This window comes from Notolabrus celidotus, chromosome 6 (genome assembly GCF_009762535.1).
Source record: "Notolabrus celidotus isolate fNotCel1 chromosome 6, fNotCel1.pri, whole genome shotgun sequence".
In the NCBI taxonomy this organism is placed as follows: Eukaryota; Metazoa; Chordata; class Actinopteri; order Labriformes; family Labridae; genus Notolabrus; species Notolabrus celidotus.
In genome coordinates, this window is record NC_048277.1 from 20,707,790 (window position 1) to 20,735,591 (window position 27,802).

A 27,802-nucleotide genomic window follows, 5' to 3' on the forward strand; every position below is an offset into this window, starting at 1 on the left:
ACTGAATTGTAAAATATAGATCATTTGAACTGAGAGGTGAGTGCCACTATCTTTGTTAATGATGCAACAAGCAGAAAACACTTTGAGGTATTGTCATGAGGTCATTCGTTCTTCCTATAAAAAAAAAATAAAGTATTATTATCCTTAAAGATATTTGAATCCACTGGTACCCCTGTGGATCAATCAGAAATCTATTTATCTCTAGCTATGTAAAATGTGGTCTTTTGGGTCAGTCATTAGCGTTTGCCTACAGGCAGAGCTACTATACATACATGTATATTTAGCTCTTTATCACCCCTCCCCCGTGTTGCTCTTTCTATCTTCACTGTGGTTCAATCAGAGGTCATTAGCAAGCTTGCGTTACAAAGGTTTCACTCATGCACAAACAGTTTGAGAATCTATGCATCTATCAACTCTATATTCTTTCCTTCATGTCACCAGAGAGTCCTGAAATTGAGCTTTTATTTTCTTAAATGAGGAAAGGTTGGTTCTTTATGGTGCTCTTTAGATGTATTGGTTTGGAATTATTTAATGACATTTCACAACTCATGCCCCTAGTCTAAAGTAAACACATTATACAAATACATGTATGAACTGTACAGAATTTCCCACACATAGACGATGCCTGCGCGGATCATCATGGTATATTTCTGGCCAACCACTTATATGCAACCATTTTTACATTACTCTATTTTTTTAAATCTATATAAGACTGATAGCGGGGGACTCAAAGTTATAATTTGGCACTGATATTCTGAAAATTCAGTATTCAAGTAGTGTTTTGCCATAAAGCACTGTGGCAGCAAACATAATTACTCTGATGTTGGGAGTATGTGTCGGTTGCTCTAAAGCCTGGTTAGCGCCGCTCGAGTGGCTGCTTGTTGCAGCAGCTCTCTCTTTGTTGTTCTTTTTTTGACTTTTTTTCATATCTGTTTAGTTATCTTTGTATTTGGAGCCTTTCATGACATTTAATGACTCATTTGTTGGCCATAGACACCAAACTGGCTACGTTTGCAGTGGTGTTTTTACTATTTTTGTTCCTGTCTGTGTCCGGAGATCCTACATTTAACCATTGTCGCATTGTTTACATATGAGATCAGCTGTTAGCAGCCTGTAGCATGTCGATGCTAAACGATGCCAGGCCCGATGTTCCCTGTGAGCTGAGGAGTAGGAGGCTAGGATGGCGTGCTTGTATTGAGGTGCAAGCTAAAAAGACGACATCGACCTGTCCTTCCACCCACCGTTATGGGGACTGTAGATCTATCTACGATGAGGTGGACGGGCTAACCCAGCACCAGAGTAGCATCATGCTAACAAGGCTAACACCGAACATGAACGCCACATGGGAAGGATTTCACCTGCTATGGGCAGACAGGAATACAGGAGAGCGGAATGACTGAACTAACGGTGAAGGCCAGCTCAGTCCTGGACCCTGTGAGGTGGTGGCTGACGGGAGGAGTTGTTGCCCAAGCTGTCGTCTCTGATGGACATTCTTTTCTATATATGTTCTTGTTGAAAGTCTGTACGTACAACCTTCTTGTTTGCTGCTGTAACTCCATGAATTTCCCCGTTGTAGGACGAATAAAGGAGTATTCTTATCTTATCTTACATTTCTGCAGCAAATCAACGGTTTAGCCTACGCGCATAGGTCTGTAGCTCCCGTACCTAGCATCTACTCCAAAATGGTAACTAAGTGTCAATCTACACAGAGCGCAAGCCCTGTGAGTGCTCAGCAGCATTGTATTTCCTGCATTCACAGCACATCGGGGATCACTGAACATCAGCCGCACATCGGCCGTGTATTTCGTCACAACGTTTAAAAAAAAAGACACTGAAATCATTTGTGGGATATATGCGTCTATTTTTGACAATTTAAGTATTTAATACAAAAATACTTTCCACAGCAGTTTATTTAATTCGGTCAAACTCAAATGCACCACGTATCAAAGCAGCAAAGCTCTCTGCTTGAGCCTTACTGTTCCTCCAACTATGTATTTCGTTTGGGAGTGTAAAGTGAACCAGTTGCTTTTGAACCTAACAGTTTCATATCACTGTCATGGCTCAATCTCAGGTAGTCTCCACTGGTTTCTTCATGGCATTTTTGTTTCTTTTTAAACAGCTGTCCTACTCCTGCAGAAAGAGGCAAAGCCCATACAATAATTAATATTTCAATGCATCTCATTCCGCTCCTTTGACAGTGATGATTTAATGGCAGGAACGGTGAGTCATGTAGTGGTTCAACTAAAGAATAAACCACAGGGCAGTGCCTGAACAAAACTCGCATACATTATTGAAATCCCATGGGTCGAAGGGAAAACTGACACTTCTATCAAACAAGCAAAGGTAGTGGAGCCCGTGACTGCAGTTGAACTCACACTGAGGATACCAAGGCATTACAAGTCACTCCCATCTCAGAGGATGAGTGTTTTTCCAACATAGTCATTACATGAAGCCTTTCAACTCAATGTTTCCTTCAGGGTATTTGCATACCAGTTTGGTAAAAGAGGACTTTGACAGGCAGGAAGTATTATAAAAATGAGTATTCTATCAATGAGGGAGTGTACTGCTCTCATACTGATCCACAGATTATTTGTCAGCTTTGGGTATATATTTTTTCTTTTTCTTATAGATTATTTAAACTGGACTTAATGTTTCCTTTACCAGACCACGATGAAAAGAATTCAATTGCATTCACCTACTGTTTCTAAAAGTGGGTTAAATATGCATCGAGCATAAGGTAGCTAAGCTTCTGATTGATCATACATAAGATTTGGATTCAAATGCAATTTCAACTCTCACCTGCTGATTGTTTAAGAACTAGGATGCACCAAAAATTCGGCCACTAAAAAATGTTTGGTTTTTCGGCCGAAAGACCTTTATCACCGAAACAACAACGGCCGAAATAGCATGTTGTGATGACGCAAGCAAAAACTGCGGCCAGTACGCTGGATAAGGGCAAACATGTCTGCATCCGTTATTCCTTTAATTGCAGCACTAAAGTGTCTTCTAAGCAAAGAGGTTGAGACGGACCACGGAGTGAAACAATGAAAAGTACACTCTTAGAGTCTGTCAGCACAAGTTTCACTGACATCTGTTCGGATCCTCTGCACTTCATCGCGAGTGTACTTGATCTGCGTTATAAAGATCATTACTTGGATGTGGGAATAAATAAAGCAGCGTGCACGAGAAATGATCTGGTATGCGATGGATGCTGAGAACCCGAACCGGGGACAGTTGTAACATTTTGACATTTCTGTCTATAACTTTGAGCACTTTTAACCAAGTGTGTTCAAACTGCTATACAAACTTGCTGCAAACTAAACTGAGCATGTGCAGAGTGAATCAGGTGATTCCTAACTTGTTCCTGATTGAGCAAGTGCAAGTGTTACAACTGACCCGTGTTATAATTGTCCCCGGTCTCCCTACTATTAATTGGCATAATAATTTATTTCAGTGTTTTGGTTTTCAGCCTTGGTTTCCCTCATTTTCAGTTTTTTTCGGTTTCGGCCATAGACTGTATAAAATATGGACGTGGTATCCGTGACGTCACCCATCTGTTCCTGAACGCTGTTTTGAAGCCAATCGACGGCGGCAGCCATATTGGAATGCGGAACATCAACCAGGCAGAGTGTGACGTAAAGGGACAGAGTTGAGCCTCCTAGCCAACAGCTATGGTTTCCCATCCTGGAGTCAAGTCAGTCATGTCCTTATTTGGGCAAAAACTTGTAACCTTAATATCTTCTGAACCGTCGGGTTAGAAAAAAATTCAGCCCCCCGTACAGTGTGTGCTAATTAGAGAAATTAGCTACGTAGAGCCAAGCCGTTTTTTGAACCAGGCTGTAACATGTTTATTAATAATGCAAAGATCGTCTTTTTGAATTGGTGTCTATGTGGTTTCCACATGGGCGTCATAGTTTGAGAGCGGAGGTTGCCACTTGGTTTCGGCCTATCATTTTTATTTCGGTGCATCCCTATTAAGAACCCTAACATAGTGGGGCTGCCCAATAGTATCAACACAGTGATGTTTGTTGTCCTGATGGTATATTGACCCTCCACGCTTAGCGATAATTCACTTTAATCTATCATATCACATAAGCAGTTCCACCTTACTGGTCAGACCATTGGCTTTTAAAGTTTATCTAATCATCCTATACGCATTTCTTTGAGAGCTATGCCTTTAACAGGGGAGCAGTATTTAAGCCAGACTATGGTCAACGGAATGTGAAGTATGGATATTGGTCAAGATTTAGCTTTAAGCCAGAGTAATCCTCTTCCCAGGCTTTGGCTTTACATAATCCTGATAAGTTAGTAACCAATACCAACAAACTCTTCCTTACTTTTAACACCTTTGTTTATGGTAACAGTCTAACAGTGAGCACCCAGGATTGTAAAGCGACTAATCACTCAGCACCACAGAGCTACAAAACACTTAAGTAATACAGCATTTTGCACTCTGATGTATTAACCCCTCAACAGAGGTTTCTAATGACTCAGAGCTCCATTAAGCTCATCTCTACCATAAAGTTGAACTGCTAAGTTTGTGTCATATACAGGACATTATAGCTAAATTCCGTCGTCCAATCTTGTTTTACCATTTGAGGCTTTTATCTAAGATTAAATCAGTTTTACCTTCAATGATTTTGAGACAGTTATACATGCTTTTATTTCGACTCGACTGGACTACTTTAATGCACTTTATGTAGGCGTTAACCAGGCCTCCCTGGCACGCCTTCAGCTAGTTCAGAATGCTGCTGCTCGGCTTTTTAACTGGCACCCGTAAGCAAGAGCACATAACCCCCATCATTGCCTCCCTCCACTGGCTCCCTGTTCATCTTAGGATTCATTTTGAGATTTTATTGTTTTTTTAAATCTTTAAATGGAATCGTTCCACAGTACATCACCCACCTCCAGCAAAGCTACACTCCTGCAAGGTCTTTGAGGTGTACAGGACAGCAGCTTCTTGTGGTCCCTAAGACCAGGCTGAAAACCAGGGTGGCCGTGCCTTCTTTGCAGTGGCCCCCAAACTGTGGAACGAGCTACCCACCCATGTTAGAATGTCCCAAACATTACCCGACTTTTAAATCCCGTCCTTAACCCTCCTATTATGTTTGTTTCTTAGGGACAACAATAATGTTCCTTGACGAGGGGCATATTTATGATCCAAAAGTGTCAAAACCCCAAAAAATCTCATTATGAACTCACAGATCATGGTTCAATGAGGGTAACTCACTTATTTTTTATTAAATTAATGTTAAAAAAAAATTTAATGTACATTGAAACGCCCTTAATATAAATACAATAGTTTACATGACTTAGATTTTGTTTACTTATTTTACATTTTGAGTTGGGTTTTTTTATGAATTGATGTTGATAAATTAACACGTGACTCTTCTGTCACATGCTGCCCAGATTTTAATGCTGTATTTAGCTGGTTTGGAAGGCATATATTACCTAAGATGGAGGGAACCTCTGAATACCACTAAGCCTTTCATTTACTATGACATTAGAAATCCGAAATAATACTTTTAACTTTTTTTTCTTTTCTTTTTATATTAAAATGGGTCAATTTGACCCGCAACATAACAGGAGGGTTAAATTTTTTTTACTTCTTGGCTTTTAACCCAGCATGAGAGTTGTGTGGTCTCTGTCTCTGTCTGTTCTTTTATTGGATTTTTAGTTTGCTCTACAGTGTTTTCATTCTATTTATTTTTTAAGTGTTTAATTTGTTTTATCATGATTCTTTTACTTTATTCTAATGTATTTTCTGACAGCGTTTTATGTTCTGTTTGTTTTAACTTATTTTACCTCACTGTGCAGCACTTTGCTAACTTGATTGTTTTTTTTAAAATGTGCCATAGAAATGAAGTGGATTGGGTTGGATTGGATTGGATGATAAAGCCTGAGGAGAAGTATACTCTTTTGTTCCCTACCTGTCACTGGTATTGGTCAATCAGAGAACTTACAAATTACTTATTTCTTATTGTGCAAAAGCAATATTCTCTATTTATCAGACTGTTATAGAGTGATACTTCAAAGACAATTCAGATTTTGGCTGAGATAACACTATGGAAAGAGCTCCCACTTAAACAAGGTCACAAAGGATTATGCCCTTGTTTAACAGAGGTAGAGGCTACAATCATCATGATCCAGTACCATGCCCCAAATGTCCTAGCCCTGGTACACAGTTAGGGGCGAGGTTACAAAGAGCCTCAGATCTCATAGGGCTGGAGTGCTGGCTCAACGTCAATCACAGTAATGTTGGCTGACACATTGGTGAGGGTGGTGACAGGGCAAGGTTATGTGTCACTGTACGCTCATGGCCTGCATGAAGACCAGGACTGCCAGACCCCTCTCTCAAGTGAGGGGTCACCCTTAGGGTTTGGGATCCAAATTAATATACCCCACTACAATTGCACTAAACCTATCAGCGAAATGCTCCCCCCACATCTCCTGGCTGAGGGCCTGCCTTGCCTGAAATTGTACTCATAGCAGCACAAGATACACCATGATTGGCACGCCACTCTAATGTATGAGGGTGTTTGCTTTTGGAGCCAGATGTTTGCTCTCAATGCTGTCCTCACAGAAGCATGCTTGAGCTTATGGCTTCTTTGTCGTCAAACATTTAATCACATACTGACGTAATTATGGCAGCGTGGTCTCAAATCCAATTGAATTCTTTTCAGTCTATCTTTGGGAATATGTCTAAAAGCTGACTGTTCGGTTTTGATTTATCTCTCAACTGTCGAGACTAGAGAGACAAACCAAAAATATTGAAAAGTGTCAATTGAAAGTTCCCAGATCTATTTGATGTCTTCTTTGTTCCAACACAGAACACCAAAAACCATTATAATAAGTAAACAATGACGAAGAAAAACATTAGATTTTTATACAAACATGCTCCTGTTTGGCTTGTTTGTTCCAAGTTCACTTTGACACATTAAAGATAAACAAGATAAAAGCTATAATTGAACACTTAGCTTATCAAAGCAGCTTAAATGAATGAGCATAGGGACTCATATGTTGTTGTTTGTTTGTTTTGACAGATACTGATTTAATGGGATATAAAAAAATAACAGCTTATTAATATTGCAGCTAATACACAATATTTGTTTAACAAATATGAAAACAGAAAATTCGTATGTGGCTTATGTATGGATTTTACACAAATATGACCATGCAAGGGCTCTAAGAAAGCTGCATTCGTAAACAAAACACTTGTTTGAAGAATATTGAATATATATATATTCAAATAATAAATTTACATTGTGGAACAATTCAAGCGCAGACTGTGCTTGGCTGCTAAGCTCTGCTCTGTGTCCTGCAGACAGTGCTTAGAGTATTGTAATCTCTGGAACTGGAGCACACTCTGCAGGACTAATTACTTTATGAGACCATTTCAGAGTCATCCAAACTTTTTGGGGTTTTTACATGACCAAAGTTTTTTTGTGTTATTTTTCATATCTTTACAACATCATATCAGATTTTTTGTTCTATATTATAAGTCATGTTTGATCACAGGACACGCATACAGACACTGGTTAATCTGTGACAAGCCAATAAGAGCTGATAATATCTGTCGACAATATATTCAGATCTCATGAAGTCTTTAAATTACTCCAACGATTCTTTTTTAACAATGATTCGATTCGTATCATGATTCGTGGTTGCCGATATGATTAAAGGACATATTGGTTCATTTAGAACGATACGATCCGAAACAATTCAGTGACTTGAAATCGATTCAGTAACTTTTTAGCCAAATTCAACCAGTGTGACTGAAATAAAAACCCTGATACTGGACAGTCCCAGATTCCTGTTGTTTCTTGTCAGGGAATCAGGTATAATTAATTATGGATATAAACAAACAAGTAAACAACAATTAGTGGCAAATGCATTCACATTTTATCTGAATGAAGTGCAACAAACACTTCAGGTTGATTTAACATGAGGTTAACCTTTTCTGCTCTCATTTTCAATATTCAATACATTTTCAATTTCAATTTTTGCCGTGGTACTTTACTTGACCTTTACATATCCTACAAACAGCAAGCGACTTATTTAGAACATCTCCGTCTTTGCAAAAGCCAAAGTGTTTCCACACGCTGGACCGCAATGGTGGCTTGATAATTGCAGGCTCTCTGGCTTCTACTCTGCCGTCCGCCATGCTATGTTTTGTTGTCTGATGGCGCGTGGCGATGCCGTCACAGACAGGCAGCCTGAATTGAGTAATGTTCAATGTCTTTATCACTAAAAGTGCAAAAAACCCACATCCATATAAAGTCTGCCATGCTTTAATCCAATGCGTTATTTCCTAGTATCGATACCATCAATTTATTACCTTTTAAACGATGTTAGATCGATATATGTCGTCCGGGAGGCCAACTTGCCGAGCATAGATCGATGTAGTCGGATCATAGGAATGTAAATCGACACATCGATGTAGTAGATGAATCGTTACACCCCTATCAACAATAGTTACCATTACTAACTATAGACAACACAATGAATAACACTACATACAAAGTGTCCTATTTCATTGTTTTGAGCCCCATTTGAGTTATACAAGAGATCCAAACATGTGGAGATGTTGTGTTGTTTTGAGCGTACCTCTATTGGTGATGGATTGTTGAATTAGGGCCCTCTGAGTTGTGAATCACGTTCACCTGGGCAGTTGACATTTAATCAATAAACATCTGAACTGTTCCCATGACCCGGAGCCATAAGGATTTAATTTTGTTTCCCCACATCAACTGCAGTGGGACCCCCGCCGATTTCTCAGACAAACCCCTCGTCACCTGTGGTTCGTTTCGACATCCACCCAGCAGACAAAACAAAATTCTTATGCTCCAGTTTTTGCAAGACAAATAATCAAATGTCTCTGACAGTGTATGGCAATCGGGTGTAATCAGGCTTGTGTCAACAATTCAATAACAATGAAAAGAATAACAACAAAATACCACTTTTAAAAACACGACGTTCTGAAAAAAAAAACTAGATGAGAATTCAAGCTCTCCTCACATGCTTGAGCCTCAAGTTTGAGGGGAAAAAACATGAAGATATTCATGCATTTCCCTTTATGAAGCGTGTTTATGGACATTCAAAGCTGTAACCACTCATTCATCTAAACTGTGTTCAATTAAGATTAAAATGTTGCTTTTGAAAAGGCAACTTTAGTGCATGCATTATGTAAAACAAACATGTTTCTCTTAAGGAAAAATCTCACATTTTTATAATGAACTCTTGATACTGGAACATGATCTAATGTGGATAAACAGCAATGAGTTCATAGATGTGCCATACATGAATCTTTCACCTCAATAAATATTTAATCTTTGCTCTGAATCATTTAAAGCAAAGCCCTTTCTGTTGTTCTTCAGGCAACATGTGCATGCAGTGTTTTATCCCCACTTCTCAGTCCCTGCCTCCCTCCTTTCCCTTTTCCCTCTTTTACTCTGTTTCCTCTCTCTCTCACTCTATAGTCTCTTCATCTCTCTCTCCCTATCTCTCTGTCAGTTGGACAAGCTGCTCAGTGGCCCTGAAATATGGCACATTATGCCGCTCTGTTGATCATCGTTCAGCGCTACACCCTGAATCTGAATGCAATGTAAATGATATGATGAAATCCTCTAAGGCAACATTAACTTAACTATCTTTCAGCTCTTTCAAGTGCAAAGGTTGTCTACATGAGACAATGAAGTAAACAGAAAGGTTCACTGTAGCTCAACGCAGTGGCTGTGGTGACACGTGAACATACAATCACAAAGGCAGTTTCTAAAAAATCTGGGTTTAAAAGAGACGACAGTTTTACACACATAATATCAATGACTGTTAAATGATTATTCTAATTATGAGACTGGTTTTCTAGCCTTTGACACCAAACCAGATTTGAAAGGGATTCAACTCTGCTGTCTAGTTAAAGGAGTCAACTGGAGGTCATGTGCGGTTTCTGGCTGAGTGGGTATGCATATGTGGAAAGGAACACTAGAATATGCATGACTGCTATTAACTTCATGTTTAACCAGTCTAGCTTGTAGTTCAGACATGTATTAAATGCAATAAGAAATAATGTACATGTTCGAGCTATTTACATTGTTTCATATATTTGATTATTTTTACTTTAATCAATTGATTGATTTATTGTTATTCAATTTAAGGTAATTAACTTTGATGCCATAGGGGTATTTGTATATTCGTTACTCACTTTTATAGGTTGACAGTTTTGCACCGGGTGACGTCTCTATAGATCAGCAGGTAACATAGGAGCAAGCGGCAACCTCCGATCTCAAAGTATGAAGCCCATGCGGAAGTGTTATAAACTGCAATTCATCGAGAATCCGCTTGAGGCTGGCTGCAGAAACACCAGAAACCACATAGACACCAATTCAAAAAAGACGATCTTTGCAGCATTAGTAAACATGTTTACAGCCTGGTTCAAAAAACGGCTTGGCTCTACGTAACTAATCTCTCTATCGGCACACACTGTACAGGGGGTGAATTTTTTTTTTATGCGACTGTTCAGAAGATATTAAGATTACAAGTTTTTGCCCAAATAAGGACATGACTGACTTGACTCCCGGACGGGAACACATAGCTGTTGGCTAGGAGGCTCAAACTCCACCTCTTTATATCACACTATTCCTGGTTGAGTTCTGCATATCCAATATGGCTGCCGCCGTTGATTGGCTTCAAAACAGCTCTCAGGAACAGATGGGTGACGTCACGGATACTACGTCCATTATTTATACAGTCTATGGATAGGAGGGGCGGACAACGGGGATATTGTTGTACAATAAACCACCAAAAGAATGCACACTTGGCTGAACATTGACACTTTTTTGGACACTGTGTAAGATCCACTCTCCCTGTGCCCCGTGGCCGGTTTTTGATTAGAGATTTAAGTTTTGTAAGTTGACCAAGTGAAATAGCCACTACAGTACATACAAAGTCTTTCATAAAATGCAAGTATATAACCACTGGGATCAGCAAGTTTGCAACATCATTGACAAAGATCAAGACCAAATCCATCACATTTTTCTCAATCATGGAAGTAAATCAGCTTCACAAATGAAAACCAAGAATCCTCATTTTTCATGAGCATGAACTCAAACCTTAAAATTGGAACACTTATGATTAAAAAGTTGTCAATAGACTTTAAAAATCTTATGTAAGTGCTGCAATCATGATTGTCTCATTTTTTATAGAAGCAAGCAGGCTACATTCACAGATGTTTACAGACATAATAAAACAAAGCTTTTTCTCCAGCTGCTGAAATCAGTAGTGGTCATTTAGCACCACACCACGAATCGACTGGACTTTGGCAGGTGGCCCAGCTATATTGACAGCCACCAGAGTGTGTTTGCCAACACATTTTAGCATTTGACTTTGATACCCTGATCACAAATCAGATTTCATCCCTCAAGGTTTTTATGTGCAACATGTAGGTCAGGTTCTTTTCTACACCAGTCCAGAGAGTGACTGTGTTGCACATGAAGTTGTTCAGGAGCTGCCAGAGGAGTCAATCCATCTAATCACAGCAAATGCCATTTGAAACAAAAGGTAGCAAGTTAACAACAACTCATAAAAATAAGCTAAACACAGGATGTATTACACCATGGAGTGTTAGCAAGACTAGGGACGTGGGTGATTTGTCAGAAGTCACAGCTGAAACGCTGAGTGACTCATGATACAATTTGATAAGATGCGAGATACCAGGCCCAGGATAATGATAATATCATGATACAGAAATACTGCAATTATCATTCACTGCAAAAGAACCATTTAACGATGCATTAAGATATCTGATTCACGGAAGAATGCTTATTCTATGCACTTTGGTTTGGTTTCACTGAGATTAAACGATTGATATGGTTTTAGTCTGTAAATTAAATTGTAGAGCATTAAGAACAACTATACAATTGGTGTAAAAGTTACACATTTGTTAAAAAATGGCAAATTAAAGCTGCTGTTGGTAGTCATGATATAAACATCAGTTCTGAGAGATATTTCAAATTTCAACACTACCCCTCCCCTCTCTGCTCCTGTAACCCTGACCACAAAAGATTGTTGTGCGCGTTCTATGAGGAAGTAGGGGCTTCCCAGCTAATCAGGGCGACGTAGTGGAGCCGCCACTCGACCAATCAGAACGGAGGATTGGAGATTAGCTATGATTGGTCCGTCGTAAGGGGAATGAGGGGAATAATAACATTGCTTTATACATAGGCATTGGAAAACGCAGAGATTTCAGGATAGTCTCAAATTACTTCACTTACCGATGAGTACCGATGGGTATTATGACCTTTTCTCCAAACCCAGCAGAAAATAAATTACATTTTTGACACCATTCCTACCAACAGCAGCTTTAAAACAAACACATTTAGTGCTTGAAATGTAGATGATAACCTAGAAGAAGGACTGAAAGCTTGTGCTGCTAGCTCTGTCAACATTAGACACACTCAACGAACCAGTTTACCCACAGACACTGTGGGTAAGTCGACCAGAAAGAATTTAAACAACTTAGAAACAAGTGGCTTCTTAACATCCCTAAGCAAAATAAATGTTATCATAGGCTCTCATTCATGACACCGTTTTCTGATTGTTTTTACCTATATGTCTTATACTCACAGTGAAATAGAAAAATCCTTAATGAATAGCCTGTTCAGGTTTCCCGTTGGTTTTGATAAAGGCTGACAATACAGCAGCATTCTGATGACCTAATACCAGTTATGTATTACATTATCAGGCCATATTGTCCAATAATAACAAATAAAAAAAGGAGCTATGTTTCCATGCTTCCATTCAGTTTGGAATACAGAGCAACAAGGAAATTGGTTGCCTTGAACACAAGGCATTAGTGTTGTAATAATTTCTGAAAAACAGTTGCATGAGCATGAACTCAAACCTTAAAATTGGGACACTTATTTTGTTTGCAAAAATCACAATTGCCCCTCTGATTAGAAAGTTATCAATTGACTTTAAACATCTTGTGCAAGTGCTGTAATCTCATCCTTGTTTGTCTCATTTTTTATAGAAGCAAGCAGGCTACATTCACAGATGTTTACAGAAATAATAAAACAAAGCTTTTTCTCAAGCTGCTGAAATCAGTAGTGGTCATTTAGAACCACACCACGGATAGACTGGACTTTGGCAGGTGGCCCAGCTGCATTGACAGCCACCAGAGTGTGTTTGGCAACACATTTTAGCATTTGACTTTGATACCCTGATCACAAATCAGATTTCATCCCTCAAGGTTTCATGTGCAACATTCACTGCAATATAAAGCAGCAATCAGAACAAACAGCATGTGTGTTGCTTGAAGAAAGAGGGTCATGTTGTCAGATGGCTATCAACAGTCTCTACCAGAAACCTTTAGCATGTCTACAATCTCCACGTCAGCTCTCAACACAAAGCAACAACAAGACTTGAATGCAAGAACTTCAGACTGTTTTTTTGTTTTGTCCATGAAGTCCTTTAGATCGGAGGAGGTGACACATTTCACCACAAAGACTCTGAGTTCATAATATCTAAAGATGCGTTTGGACCAAGAGTTCCGGGGTCTTTTAGCCCCCAGAACTACTTTCCCCTGAACTAAAAGGTTCCTGTGCCCCCATTGTTGTCTGCGTTTCGACTGCGGGCTGAAGTCCTGGGTAGATTGTGCAAATCAGGCCAGACTTATGGAGAAAAAAATATATTCAGTAATATTTTTAAATCTTAATAAAAAACTAAACTAGTATGCATTCCCAGGAACTCCCTCTGTGTTTCAACAACTGTGTAAACTCCGCAAACACAGTAATGTTCAACTGAAAAATACCCCCCCCCCAAGCAGGGCTTTTCTGGGGGGAGATTATCTACCCCTGAACTAAATTTAGACCCTGGTTCCTCTGGTCGAAACGCATGTAGTTCAGGAGTAAAGTCCCTAGTTCCTGGGTAAAGTTCCTGCGGTCGAAAAACGCCTTCAAGTTACCTTCAGCTGGGACATTTGACAAGGGTGAAAGGCTCCTCAATACAGACAACTACAATTTCCCCATAACAACTGGTCCCTCTTTTAATATTGCATTCAACATCCAGTCTCACTTCCAGTAGTCTCTGCCATTTCAATGTCCCTGTCTTCAACACCAACAACTACAAGCACTTGAAAAGTTCCCATACCAAAATGTGCCTTCCTGAATGTTTGTGGAGTGAACATGTCACAATCCAAATAGTCATATGCTAAAAGCTCCGCAAGATAGCCCGTCACTATATCAATGTAATGTCATGCTTTGAGTGATCGCAGTACGACTTACCTCGTCACTTCTGCTGCTGCTCTGAGTGCTTTTTATCTTTCCCCATCAGAAACTCGGCCGCCTGTTTGACAAAGAGGGAGACATTCTTTGATGTTTGATCTTTTTCTATTATTCTTTACTAAGTAGGAAAAAAAAGAAACACGTTGCTGTGACAAATGACATAACATGTATTAAGTAACATTACTGTTTTGTTTTAAGTCTCACCTGTTCTACTTTGCCTGTGTGGCTCGACATGCCTCTGTCATCATCTTCCTTCAGTTAATACACCTGTATTGATCAAAGAGAGGCATCAAAATCAATGTCATGCTCTGCCAGACTAAAGCTCATAAACATATAGAAAAAGACAAACTTCTTCAGTAGTTAAGCTTTGTAAAGTTTCCATATTTAAAGCCTGGTGTCACAAACTTGACACGAACTAGCAGCACAAAAGCATTTAACACAATCCCTGTAATATCATTAGCTTAACCAGCAAGTTTAAGAAAAAAACACCTCCTTGCCATTTCCACCAACGTTCTTGAAAATGTAGAAATCCATAGCGTGGTTTGGACACATGGCTAAACACCAAAATGACTTTACTTAGTGGAGGCATAAAGGATAAATACCCCAGTGTCTTCTATGACGTAAAGCACTAAACAGTTAGGCATAATATGATGAGTCAGTGAAAGCGTTATCAACTTAATCTTTCTCCAGTGCATTGTTTGCTGCAGAACATCAACTGTGAAAAATAGAAGACTATTTAAAGATGCAAAAAACACACAGTGTTTGGTTTTAAAATTTTGCCTTCCAAAGTACAACACTAATATTGTACTGCTGGAACATTCACATGCAGTACAGCAGGGGTTCCCAAACTTTTCAGCCCACGACCCCCAAAATGTTAGACTGGTTAACCCCACTGTCCCTCAAAGTGATTTAATGTGGCTTCATTTAGCTGGTCTGCAGAAATTTAGCCTACATATATGAGCATGTGGCTGTGTTTCCTGTAGCGTTATGAATTAACCTACTGCTACTGATGCTATTGATAATTGTTCACTAATCCTAAACTTAGGAGTCATCTGACAAAAAGAAAGGCAGAAAACTAATTACATTTTGTATTTTCAAGGTTTTATTTCAAGTTTAGCTACTATTTTTGTCGCTATTTTTTTTACAATAATTGGGTAAAATGTACTATTTTTAGATAACTTTTGTCATTCAACTTTTTGTTGCATTTTTTCCGTATTTCTTTGTTCACCACAAGTTAACAAATTATACATAAGTAATACAAAACCAACAAAGACAAGAAAAAATAAATCAATACAAAAAATACAAACATAATAATGATAATAAAGGAATAATCATAATTAACAGTACAACCAAAAAGGAATATAAACATAAGAAAACAAGCTAATTAAACAAAAATAAATAATAATAGATATTTTTAGATAACTTAAAAAAAAATAAAAAAATTCTGGAAGACATCTCACGACCCCCCATTTGTGTCTCGCGACCAGTGTTGCCAACTTAGCGACTTCATCTCTATATTTAGCGAGTTTTCAGACCCCTCTTTTTCAAAAAATCAACTAGGGACAAATCTAGCAATTTTTTCTGGTGTTAAATGGAGACTTTTGGAGACTGACGTGAAAGCATGTATGGTTCTTACTTTACTCAACGAGCAGTGGGTGCTGTTGTGAGTTCCTCCTAGCAGCAGTCAGAGCAGGGGGAGTTCATCCTACAGCATCCAGACTGCAAATGTATCACACACATACGAAGACACTGCTGGCTGATCCCGCCTACTGTCTCTTTTTGTCCATTTAGGTTGTTAATGTAGATGGTATACAATAAACATCTTGAAAATGTTATGGTTGAAAAACGTAATGTTTTACTTTGATTTATTGACGGCTCCTAAGTGTAGTTATAAACAAATTTAGGGTGTTTGTCTTGCCGTCAATATTACACGTCTGTCCTACAGCGTCCATTACTATAACAATCATGCAAATTAAATGATGATGATTAAATGATTTAGCGACTTTTAGCGACTTTTAGCGACTTTTAGGACAGCCAATAGCTACTTTGTTCACTAAGGAGCTGGCAACACTGCTCACGACCCCACAGGGGGTCCCGACCCACACTTTGGGAACCCCTGCAGTACAGCACCTGCATAAATAGCTCACACAGGTAAGCTATATCACATTTCAAATAGAGCTATTTACAGTAGGTGTCATTAGCTAGCTTTTAATTATTACACTGCTTTACTAATTTAGTGTAAGCTTACAGTAAACTACAATACTGGAGGTTGACAGGGATTTTAATGACATGCTGAAAAATGTTAGCAATGAAACAATTACCTGCATCATAAAACAGCCAACAGGAGTACCAGCTAACCATTTAAGGCTCGATTTAACCAGGTGAGCTTTCAAGCTAACCGGCCTGGTCATGTTACCTGAAGTTATCATGACTTAGCCTTATTTAAGCTAGCTGCGAAATTAGACTCATTTTAATACCAGCTAAACAGTTAAACACTTCTGTCTAACAGGTAACTATACAGGCAACGACTTTCCTCTGACAATGAATGCGACACAACGGTTCATTAGTGAAACCTAATGTTAATATGTTTGATAATGTCCTTACCATTACTGTCCTGTGCACGTACAGGTGCCCCACGCTCACAAGACCCTCCCCACTTTCAGATTAGGCCTTTGGAAAGTTCAAGCAAGTTTCATGTCTGTTTTGTATTCAACCCGTGACAGTCCAAAGAGTTACTTCAACATATATTTCTCAAGGAATAAGCCGCAACCAGACTGCATACTGCAAGCGGCTACTTGGAAGTTCGGCCCATTAAAATGCGCGGTCTGAGTTCACCAATCAGGTTCTTTGTAAACAGGAAGTTCATTACGTAACGAACGTAACGTTAGCTGGACCACAACAATCACGCAATTTACGCACAATTGTGTATTTTATCTAATTATTACTATTATGGAGACTAGTATAAACACAGTTAATTTAATTAAAAATCATTCACAAACGTTTTTTATTGTATTTTATTTCTGAAGATGTTTGATATTGATCAAATCAGCCTCATTATGGATCCCACTCAGAATAGTCATCTGCGTGTGTGCCTGCATGTATGTACATGTGTGCGCCCCTCCTTCTTCTTCTGTTTTTTATTTTTATTTTTTCTCCTCTCTCTCTCTTTATTTATTATGTATTTATTTATTTCTTTTACTTGTTCCTTCCCTTACCCCCTCAGTTTTGAACTGACAACTTTCCAATTGCTACTATCATATTATTATTACATTATTATATTATGTTATTACTAGTATACCTTCTATTGGTTTTCCGCTGTTCCGTGTCATGTGTTGTGTACAAATGTATTAACTTTCCTTTTGCATATTTGTCTATCACAAAAATCACTAAAAAAATATATTAAAAATTAAAAAATATAGTCATCTGCAATAAGTGTTTTATATGTGTCGTTGACAGGAGAAAGGTATGATCATTTCAGTCAGTTATCCCCTTTAATATGTGTTATGGCCTGCAGGAAAACATTCTTGGTTTATCCTGGCCATAGGTTGAGTAACCATGAACAAACCAGGATTCTGAAATAGATCACTTACATTTGTGAGAGTAATTTTATCTGGATGCATGAGATCAACAGAATGGTCGGATTGCACAGTTTTTGCAAAAAGATATAAATAAATTGCCCAGGATGGATGTCCTGGAGTAGCACATGGAAAAGACCCTTTTAGTCTGGAGTCTTCAGTCAGTCATGTACAAATTGACATTTTTCAGAAGCCTGGCAATGGACCTTTACTTCTGGAGGGAGATCTTTCACATCAGATTATTTTAAAACTTTTATTGGTAGAAATGTTTGGGTCAAAGTTCTTCATGAGATAAAAACAGTAGCATACACAGGCTGGTAAAATATGTCAAAACATGGACATCACAGTAAACTGACAATGGTTTCAGCTCGTCACTGTGTTTGATGCTGTAAGAGAGCTTTTTATTGTTGTAATTTTACTCCGTGTATGCTGAGCAAATACCTTTCAGCCTGTTCACCATACAGATTATGAGGCAGGTTGAAAAACTGTAGAGCTGTGTCTTCATATTGCCTATGTATTGTTAAATATTGTGGTAATCTGTGTGGCACAGATTACCAAGCAATTAACCATTATGCTTAGTAATTTAAGTTAAACTAACAAAGATATGTATCTTGCCTCTTCATAACAGGAATCACTAACATAATACAACAGGGATAAAGTATTGCATTTGTTTGATCTGATTAAGAAACAAATGATCAACTTGGAAAAAATGTAAGGAGATATGAAAGATCATTAGCCCCATCTAGTGGTCAAAGAAAGCACAACCATTATTGTGACCTCTGAAACCTCTGGTTGTTTCCTTTGGGACTCAGGAACCAGCAACCAGCTCAAGGCTGTGTGCTGCTGCAATCCTCAGCCCAACATGTCTTGTAACAGGATACTTACAGAGGGAAAATTACAGTCACTACAGCTTATACTTGGCTTGGATCAGGCCAGATCAGGCGCTGCCACTTTCTGTCACCCCCCACTTTCTACTGTTACTGTACCAAAGCATTTTCCAACCCATTTTCCTCTACTGTTTCCCCTGTTACTACAACATGCTAACTGTCTCCAACAAAAGCAAACTCACACGCACCACAAACACTGCCACAAAAATCATCCGCCTCCCCACACCCATCCTGTCTGACCTCAACAACAGAGCCATCATACGCAGAGCATGCACCATAACACTGGACCCCCAACACCCCCTCTACTCAGTCTTCACACTACTCCCATCTGGTTTCAGATACAGATCCCTTTACGGTAGGCGAGCCCGGTTTAGCAGAAGCTCTGTCCCATCAGCCATAGCACTGCTAAACAAAATCCCCATGTAATGTGTCCGGTGTGTTTATATGTGTCCAGTGTGTTCATATGTATTCGTAGTGTATATGTGGGATGATGTGCACCATTGTTGCAGGGCTGCGTGGATGTTTATTGTTTATTTGTGTTTTATATATGTATTCTTTGTACAGACCGTCACAACAAATGTCCTTATTAAGGACAAATAAAGATCTATCTATCTATCTATCTATCTATCTATCTATCTATCTATCTATCTATCTATCTATCTATCTATCTGTGAGGGATATTGTTGTTGGAAGCAGCTTGTGGTTTGCCTACATTTCTTTCTGATTTATTAACTTTATATTTATTTACCTTAATCCTGGGCTGTTTTTTCAAATCACCATTTTTACTCTCAAACAAATGCCACACCTATATCCCATAATCACATTGAGTTACTTTTAGTAATACCACAAAAGATGATAAACAAACATCATGTTTATCATCTTCTACTCATCTTCTCTGTTCTGTACAGTATTTTATACTATGCGACAAGTCTGTGCACATTTTTCATTGCATCATTGGTTTAGTAAATATTTGTAAATGTACTTATTAAGATATGCTTATTCTTACTTCTTTAATTTTAATTGCTAATAGCTTTTTAATAATTGCTATATATGCTCTTGTTTGCTTTATACTGTTTTGCACGGTCTACTTTTCTGTTGTAACACTTAAATTTCCCCGTTGTGGGACGAATAAAGGATTATCTTATCTTATGTCTCCTTTTTACTTGATTTTTCTTATTATTATGTACCGTTTGCAACTTCTCGTGGATATCTCCTTGATTCTAAAAGTTGATGTTATTTCAAGTCACAAAGCAGTGGGTGGCAGTATTGCATCTGTCTCTCCAAATTATTTTGGAAACAGCACGAAGAAGACATGAGCTAACCAGCAGCTAGCTGTGCCACAAGTTTCTACAATGTAAGCAAGCCTTGTGAGTGTACTCTGGGGGGAGGACAGTGACTTGGAGTCCTGTTGCGAAAGCTTTTTTGACAAGGTAACAGCGAATAGAGGAATGTACGTTTTTAAACTGTGTGGAGCTGTAAATCATGGTGGGAGCTTTAATCCATGCTATCGAAGAAGTAAGCTGGCTAATGTCAGTCAGACATTAGCTGAAACAACACAGTAGCCCGATTTGCTTTCTGCTTTTAGTGCTCTTAGCTGGCTGAACACTTGCTGAACGCCAAAGACATAGCTAACCTGTTAGCAAAGGCTCCCTTTAGCCTGTGAGCTAGCTACTGTTGATGATGCCTTCAGGGACTTCTAGTAAGCCTACAGTACTGTCAACATGATCTGTAATGTAACTTACTGAAGCGTAAACCTACTTGTGTAAACATCAGTGGTGGACAGTAACATAGTAAATTTACTTAAGTGCAGTACTTATTTTGTGAGTATCTGTACTTTACTGGAGTATTATTTTTTGGGGGGAACTTATTACTTTTACTCCACTACATTCAGAAGACAATTATTGTACTTTTTACTCCACTACATCTCTATCAATGCTCTAGTTACTCACTATTTTTGCTTTGAAGTCAGCTCATGAATTTCCTTCTCTTTTCTGAAATCTGATCCCTAAGACAGTAAAATGTGTTTGTGTAGTTCTGTTTGTCTCAGTGGTTTAGTCGTACCTGTATACAGAGAGCAGATTTCACTCAGATCAGGCAGTTTATGTAGAGGTGGTAATGTTCTCCACCTGAGCACCCATGGTCATATCTTCAGCCGAGGTTTTTGAAATGAAGAATGATACGTATCATTTGAAATGTTCTCTCTGTTTCCCACTCTGCCCAAACATACAAACATTCACTGTCCAACCTGAGAAAGTGTGTTGAGCTACGTAACATTTGTTTAATTCCAGATGAACATTTCAAACTAAGTTGTCTGTGCTTGGAGTAACTTAGTTTCTGTTTTTATTCCATGGTATAGTTTTTAGAGATTTCAAGTAATGGTTTCTAGATAAAGATAATGTAACAGAATGTACTCCTATGCATTCTTGACTGAACTCGTTCATTTTGAAAATACAAAGTTTTGAGATACTTTCAAAAGCACTTTGAATACTTAAGTATTTTTAAAAGCAAGTACTTCAGTAGTTTAACTAAAGTAATGATTTGGCGGAACAACTTTCACTTGTATTGGAGTAATATTTGACCAAGAGTATCTATATTTTGACTTCAAAGTAATTAAGCTGTGTACTTTGTCCACCACTATTTGACGAAAATAAAATAACTAATATACATTGTTTTTACCGTAAAATAAGAGTCAACAAATAGGTTCGGCTAACATTAGGAGATTATTTACCTGAAAAGTACATACATAAATTGGCAGCTGTTAAACATGACGAATAACATTCAGGATTATGGCTCTGTTGTCTTTCTGACAAGCTCCAGTTATTTAGTTCTGTTATAACGTAAGATATGTTTACTCTACTGTACAAATTCAATCAAGTGTTAAGTTTATTCAAGCAATTAAGCATGATGGTTGTGTACAGAAGGAAGTATGTTTGAGCTCAGTCTGTGGTAACCATTGTAACACTAAGAACATCAGAAACTTAAAAATGGTTTGAAATGTGTTGTTCTTCTCTCCTGCTTACTGTATTTACAGTTCCTGTTTGAAAGAGAGCTTAACATTGTGAGAGAACACGTCATCCTAGAAGGAGATTTTCTATCAAAGGTGGGAATCACAGGATTACTCATGATACAATATGACATGATTCCTGATACATTGCCCATAATAATGATGATATCAGGGTACAACAATTTTGCAATAAATGATCAATTGCAAGTCAATCATTTATTGATAAATTATGTTGTGGTGTCAATATTGTCTCCCACCTGTTTTGTACTTTTGACTGATGGACTTTGTTATCCGTTGTTTTTGATTTTTGATTTTTTTTGACCACCAAAGTCCAAAGGATCATGCTTTGTAAATCATATTCTGCACTCACTTATGGGATAAATGTTTCAGCCCAACATATCACCAGTTGTAGAGAGAGTCTTCCTGATGACGCCCAAATATCACTTATAGTGTGTTGAGACCAGAAGTAAAAACAAGCTTATACCCATCAGTGTTTACATACTGTAGACTGGGAGTTGAGTTTATTTGCTTTATTTAACATGACCAGCAAATATTTCCTCTTCCGTCAACCAAATGCTGTCATGTCTCGTTTCATAATAACAGCTAGAGGAAACAGACCGCTTAGTTGGTTTCACTGTCTTCTCCAGAGACTGCATCTAGATAAACTTTACAGCTGATTCCCAACTACTTTGGGTCTCCGACGCCCAGTTTGACTTCCTGTTAGCCAGATCAGGCTCAACTCGGCTCAGTTCAGGATTTGTGTGTGTGTGCATGGTTGACTGGGTATTTCAAAATACAATCTCAGGATGATGGAAAATCTCAAAGGTGGTTGGCTTTTCGCAACACAATGTTGTGCTAATTTCTCACTCAAGTGCAAGTTTTCAAGCAGTATGCCTGTTCTGACCGATGTGACAAGTTAGGACACCTTTGGGAAAGTAGTTCATGTTTACAGTCCTCATATATGCTTGCTTTCTCTTACAAATCGATGTTGCACTCTGTTTAAAACATGTTCTTGGATGAGAATTACAAAAGGTTTCTCATACCAGAGCAGAACTGGCAAGTGCAAGGTGATAGATGGTGATGGTGGTGGGTTGTAAGCATTCAGGCCAAGCTTCCTTTTTTAGCCTGCTGGGCCATCCACATTAGTTTAGTCTAAGCAGATACAGAGTAGATACAGAGTCAGGTCACACTGCTGAATGTCTGCTTTGTTTGGTTGACTGTAGGTTTCAACTTCAGAGGAATAAAGATGCATTAGGGACTTAATGTTAGCTCAGAATGTGGTTTTCTATGAATGATAAGGCAACTTTTGACAACTGCAGTTTGTCTTCAAAGTTTTTTTTAGTTGAGCACAGCAGTTCAATCATGAAACCCACTCAATTGCTGAAAAGCAGTGGAGCAAAGGTTAATTACAAGTGAATATGAGGGAGTCTAACTGGGACATGAAGCTTGTGAAGCTCTTTTTTTCAGCTTCCATATTAACACACAACAAACTTTAATGTTGGAATCTGGACATTCTTTACAGGCTTACATTATGCGGCGGGGGGAGCACGCTGCACGGGCTTTCCAGGCCCCTGTGGATGTCCATGCCAGTGCAGATGGACAGGTTTACATGTTCAGGAGGTTGCCCAATGAGTCTGCTGCATCCTCAGATGAAGAAGAGCTCACTGTCATGGAGATGAGGCCTCGCCTTTTCAGAGAGTATGAGCAGGACAGACTGAGGAACGTGCAGCTCCTAGAGCGGGAGGTCTTAGATGGTGACAATCTCAACAAGCTTGCACTACAATATGGTTGTAAGGTAAAGAATCAAGTCAATCATGTTTTGTGAATTATTTCTGGTCGCTTTAATGGCATTACAAACGATGACACAAATGTACTTTCTTTCTTGTTTTTGTCAACAGGTGGCCGATATAAAACGAGTGAACAACCTTATGCAGGAACAAGATTTATTTGCTCTGAAATCTATCAAGATACCTGTTCAGAAACACAGCTTTTTAACTGAGGCGGCTTACACAGACCTCAGTGAACCTCAAGAGGAAACGCCACATTCATCCACCTCGCTAGTGAAGCCTGAGGACACAGCCAGAGGCCAGACACATCTAAAGGAGGTCACAGACTTTCTAATGGAGGTGGACCAGGATATTGAGAAACTGATTCAGACCACAGATGATCAAGACGAGGATTTTTTAGATAATTTGGAGCGCCAGCAGAAGTCAGGTTTGAAAGGAAGGAGCCTGACCGGTCACGGTGCGGACTGGGGGATCCAGTGGTGGAACGCTGTAGTGGCCATGCTTCTTATAGGCATCGTCCTGCCATTATTTTATGTCATTTATTTCAAAACAAAAGATAATGGGGTAGTTTCACCAACAAATGGCAGTGTGGTCACGCAGGCTTCTAACATTTCTTCCAACACATCAGGGATGGGTCTTGTTACAAGAGGAGCTAGATAGTACAGACTTCAAACTCATAAAACCAGAGTATATATTTTTTAAGAAAGTTGAGTTAAATGGTCCTAGAAGCAAGACGAAGCAAAACATTGTAACTTAAGTGCAATACCACCACATATCTATTTTACACCAGCAATATAAACCTTGTATATGACAACTGTGATGCTTGATGCAAATGCCCTTATGACTGTGTTGAAGGGAGATCGCTCTGCACAGTTCGCTCTTTTTGTTTTCGCAATTTAAGACCCCAACATCTTTATCTCATTTAGATATGCTATTTGGGATATTATTCTTTACACTCTCAGTCTTTTACTTTGAGACCTGTAATGAAGTCAGTTCGATCAATTTGAAACCCCTAAATTGAGCCCCACCAATGTGGTATTTTCAGACAAATACAAAAGGAGTTAAAATCTTTGACTTTTAACATCACCTATACAATGAATCATTTTAACTTGAATTAACTAAGAGGGGTTTTTTTTTGTTTGCATATTTTTATCATAGATGTCATCCCAGTTTTGCACTTGTTGCTGGGTCTTTAATACTAATAATAATATATCTATGATGGGCCTTTACCAGCCAGCCAATGTATCAGTGGGGCTTAGTGTTATTTATTATCTTTCTTATCTGGGTTATGCAGACACTTATTTCTGTGAAGGCCTAAAAATGACTTGCCATTTCTCCAGTGCCTGTTGTCAGTGTTAACGCGCCATCCAGTTTAATCATATGAGTGTTATATATCAGGTACAGTCTAGCACATCTGTTGAAAAAGTTTAATATTTTCAACATTCTGCCTAAAAATCTTTAGATGTGAGAAATGATATGACCCCGGTACTAAATCTTTGTGAGGTTAAACTGTATTTGACACGGGTTTGAGCATTATTTGTGTGCCTTGTTAACTTATTTTTGCGTCTGTGTGTTTATTGTTAAGTTATTGCCCTACACCTCACATCTGTTCTCTACTACGTCTAGGTACAATGCTAAAAAAAGTTATGTTTACAGAATTAATTTGATGCAATACACCTGATCGTATTGGATGTGTTTGTGTTGATTTGACATTTTGTAATCATAGAAATATAAATAAGATGAACATTTTTGAAAATGACGTGTAGTCACGTGTAAGTTACTACAATGGACGGTGATAAATCAAAGTGCCTTAAACTTTTTGTAGTATTACAGTCGGTCTTACATTGTGAGTTTGAGTGGCTTGTCCAATGCACTTTTAAAATAAAGAATTTTAATGCAGATATTTTATTGATATATCTTTCAAACATTTCTGTGAATTTGTCTACCAATTTGGATGGGAAATTGACACAATAAATGTGCAAGGATGTTTCTTCAGCGTGGTTCTATTTGTGACCATACCCCGGCCCCTTCTTTCTGAAATGTTGCTCTGACATGTTGATGGCTTCTTTGTGTGATTGATGGGTTTTTACCCTTCCAGTTTGTGTGTTGATCTTATACTCGGCACACACACTCACAGCATATTTCAATAAGACCATTAAACGCTGAGTGGAATTCTAATATTGTTCTAAGCAGTAATTAACCACTTGCAGTACTTATTGCCACCAGAAGATGGCAGCATGCACAAAGATTGGTGTTGTATTTGTTTTTGAAAGGATAGTCAGACCAAATAATTACTTGACAGCTTCTGTGCTTCTGTCTGAAGGATGACTGTATGAAACATTTATGTTAGAATATCAATGATAATTTATCATTTTTTCATGATGTTCAAAAGGAACAAGGACAATAAAGATAAAGAAAATAAGAAAAAGATCTTATTGTCCTCATACTAATATTAAATGGGTTTGGGCTCCCATAAATGTTGGTTGTAGCACTTTGGAGGGTACGGGAGCTGTCTATTTTGTTAGTGAGCAGTTCATTATTTATTTGTACATGTTATTAACTCCAAGAAAGTTTTGTTACAGTTAGTTAGCCATTTAAAAAAAAAATCTTCTAGTAATCATGGGTATCTTCAAAGTTCAAACTGTGTGAGGAATAGCTTGAATCTGGAATAATGTGCTTGTGAAATTGCTAGAGTTACATAACCAAATAACAAAAATCTTACATGAATTGCAGTTTTAAGAAATTAGCTTGAATGGCACTGAGAGAAAACCAGTCTTCAAAACTTCATTGTTACCAAAAAGTTTCAGCCCCTTTATTCAATTAGGTGAAAATTAGAACTGAAAAGTTTGAATCTATTGATTATCTTAAAAGTATGTAGACAGCCTTGAACACCCACAGTCAAGGCTTTTGGGTAACACTTTCTAGGAACTCTCCTTGGGGAAACACTGATATCAGTACTTTTACACACTGGTTTCATAATACGTTACCATTATTTTTACCTGAACCAACTATATATTTATTATTAGCCATCACTGAGACCAGAAAGAAGGATTTCAAAGGCCCCGATGTAAAATGAAGGGCTTTTTTTTCCTTCTCTACACAGAATTCATTGCAGGTAGGCCCATATCAGTGTCCAGCCAACAGACGGTTGTTGTGTTGGGGTCACAACTTAGATTTTGTGGTTTAAAGATAGTAAACCCGAACATTGCTGCCCAGTTTGTGCACAAAAACAAAACAAAATAAAACAAAGATCCCAAGGAGACTTTCGAACTGCTGTTGCATTCTAAAAGATCCCTTTAGATCACACAGTAGCCCTGACAGCCTACAAGTTAGAGGAAAACAAGCTATATTTTCTGAGTCTTTAAAACAAAAGTTGAAGTCTAACTCCAGTGCTACAGCAGGCTCTATGCCTTTTATTATTCTATGACCCTCGTCTCATAACTGCAGCTCACGAACCCTGCTCTGATGTAGCTCCAGGCCGCAGAGCTCTGGCTCACTGCCAGCTCCCAGGCTCAGTCTTATCCTACTGTTGATACATGCCCCCCCAAACCCCATTTCTTTCTACTTCCAACCTGGACTCCACTACTCCCTGCCTTTCTTTATTTGATGAAATCCATATCAAGTCTACTCCTGTAGAGGACATGCTTCATAAATATGATCAGATTCTTACAGGTAATAATCCAAATATGGCCCTTTAGATTGCTCTAAAAAGTTAGAATTCAAAATTCAAACTTTAGAGTATGACTCTTTTGATGCAGTTAAAAAACGTAACTTTTGTTTGTATGTTTAAAGTGAAATAAAAACATCTTTAGCTATGTTTAAGCACACAGTCTACATGTTTTGGGGTGTTTGTGTCAGAAAAGCTGGTTTTAACTCCAGCTAATTTTTTGGGAGGCAGAACGTGCTTATATCAGGGTGGGGGCTGAAGTTGAGGGGACTTCCCCTCTGAACAAAGCACAACCATCCATCCAGGCAGGGTGGATGGTAAATAGAGTGAAAAGATTCACGAGGAACCCGAAGCTCTGCAGCTTTAAGAAGTTTGCACACTTGAGCAGCTGGCAGTGCGCCACTTGGCCAACATAAACAGCCCTAATCCTTTTTCCAAGGAGCTTTCAACACTCATCTCTCTGGCACATCGGCCACTGACTCACTCTCCCTCTCTTTCTGTCTCTCCCTCTCTTTCTCTGACATTCCTGACAGCATGCAGGTCAGCAGAGTTGTCACCAGGAGGTGCTGTGGCCCTTAAAAGATAGAAGCTGTTGGCTTTATG

The 27,802-nt window shown here is 38.6% G+C and overlaps 1 protein-coding gene and 1 long non-coding RNA gene across 6 annotated transcripts in view; one reads left to right on the forward strand and one right to left on the reverse strand.

Moving 5' to 3' along the window:
- The window catches only part of LOC117814333, a 45,160-nt gene extending 28,046 nt beyond the window's left edge, over positions 1–17,114 (reverse strand). Inside the window, exons 1-4 of one of the 2 annotated variants that reach the window (XR_004631560.1) lie at positions 16,884–17,114; positions 14,484–14,546; positions 14,280–14,340; positions 10,202–10,348 (exon numbers count right to left, since the gene is read on the reverse strand). This is a non-coding gene — a long non-coding RNA (uncharacterized LOC117814333). The remainder of the gene's footprint in view (positions 1–10,201; positions 10,349–14,279; positions 14,341–14,483; positions 14,547–16,883) is intronic. The other variant, XR_004631559.1, reaches the window with a different exon arrangement.
- A 2,872-nt stretch (positions 17,115–19,986) lies between these two features.
- On the forward strand, positions 19,987–25,527 carry lysmd4 (LysM, putative peptidoglycan-binding, domain containing 4). Of its 4 annotated transcripts, none has more exons than XM_034686185.1 (4): positions 19,993–20,095; positions 21,773–21,841; positions 23,268–23,540; positions 23,644–25,527. In XM_034686185.1, exons 3-4 carry the CDS (start codon positions 23,277–23,279, stop codon positions 24,190–24,192), a joined length of 813 nt encoding a protein of 270 aa, XP_034542076.1. In that variant the 5' UTR covers positions 19,993–20,095; positions 21,773–21,841; positions 23,268–23,276; the 3' UTR covers positions 24,193–25,527. The 4 variants fall into 4 exon arrangements, with proteins under 4 accessions (XP_034542077.1, XP_034542076.1, XP_034542075.1 ...); XM_034686184.1 differs by having other exon boundaries at positions 20,004–20,171; XM_034686186.1 differs by lacking the exon at positions 21,773–21,841 and having other exon boundaries at positions 19,987–20,095.
- The last annotated feature ends 2,275 nt before the right edge of the window (positions 25,528–27,802 follow it).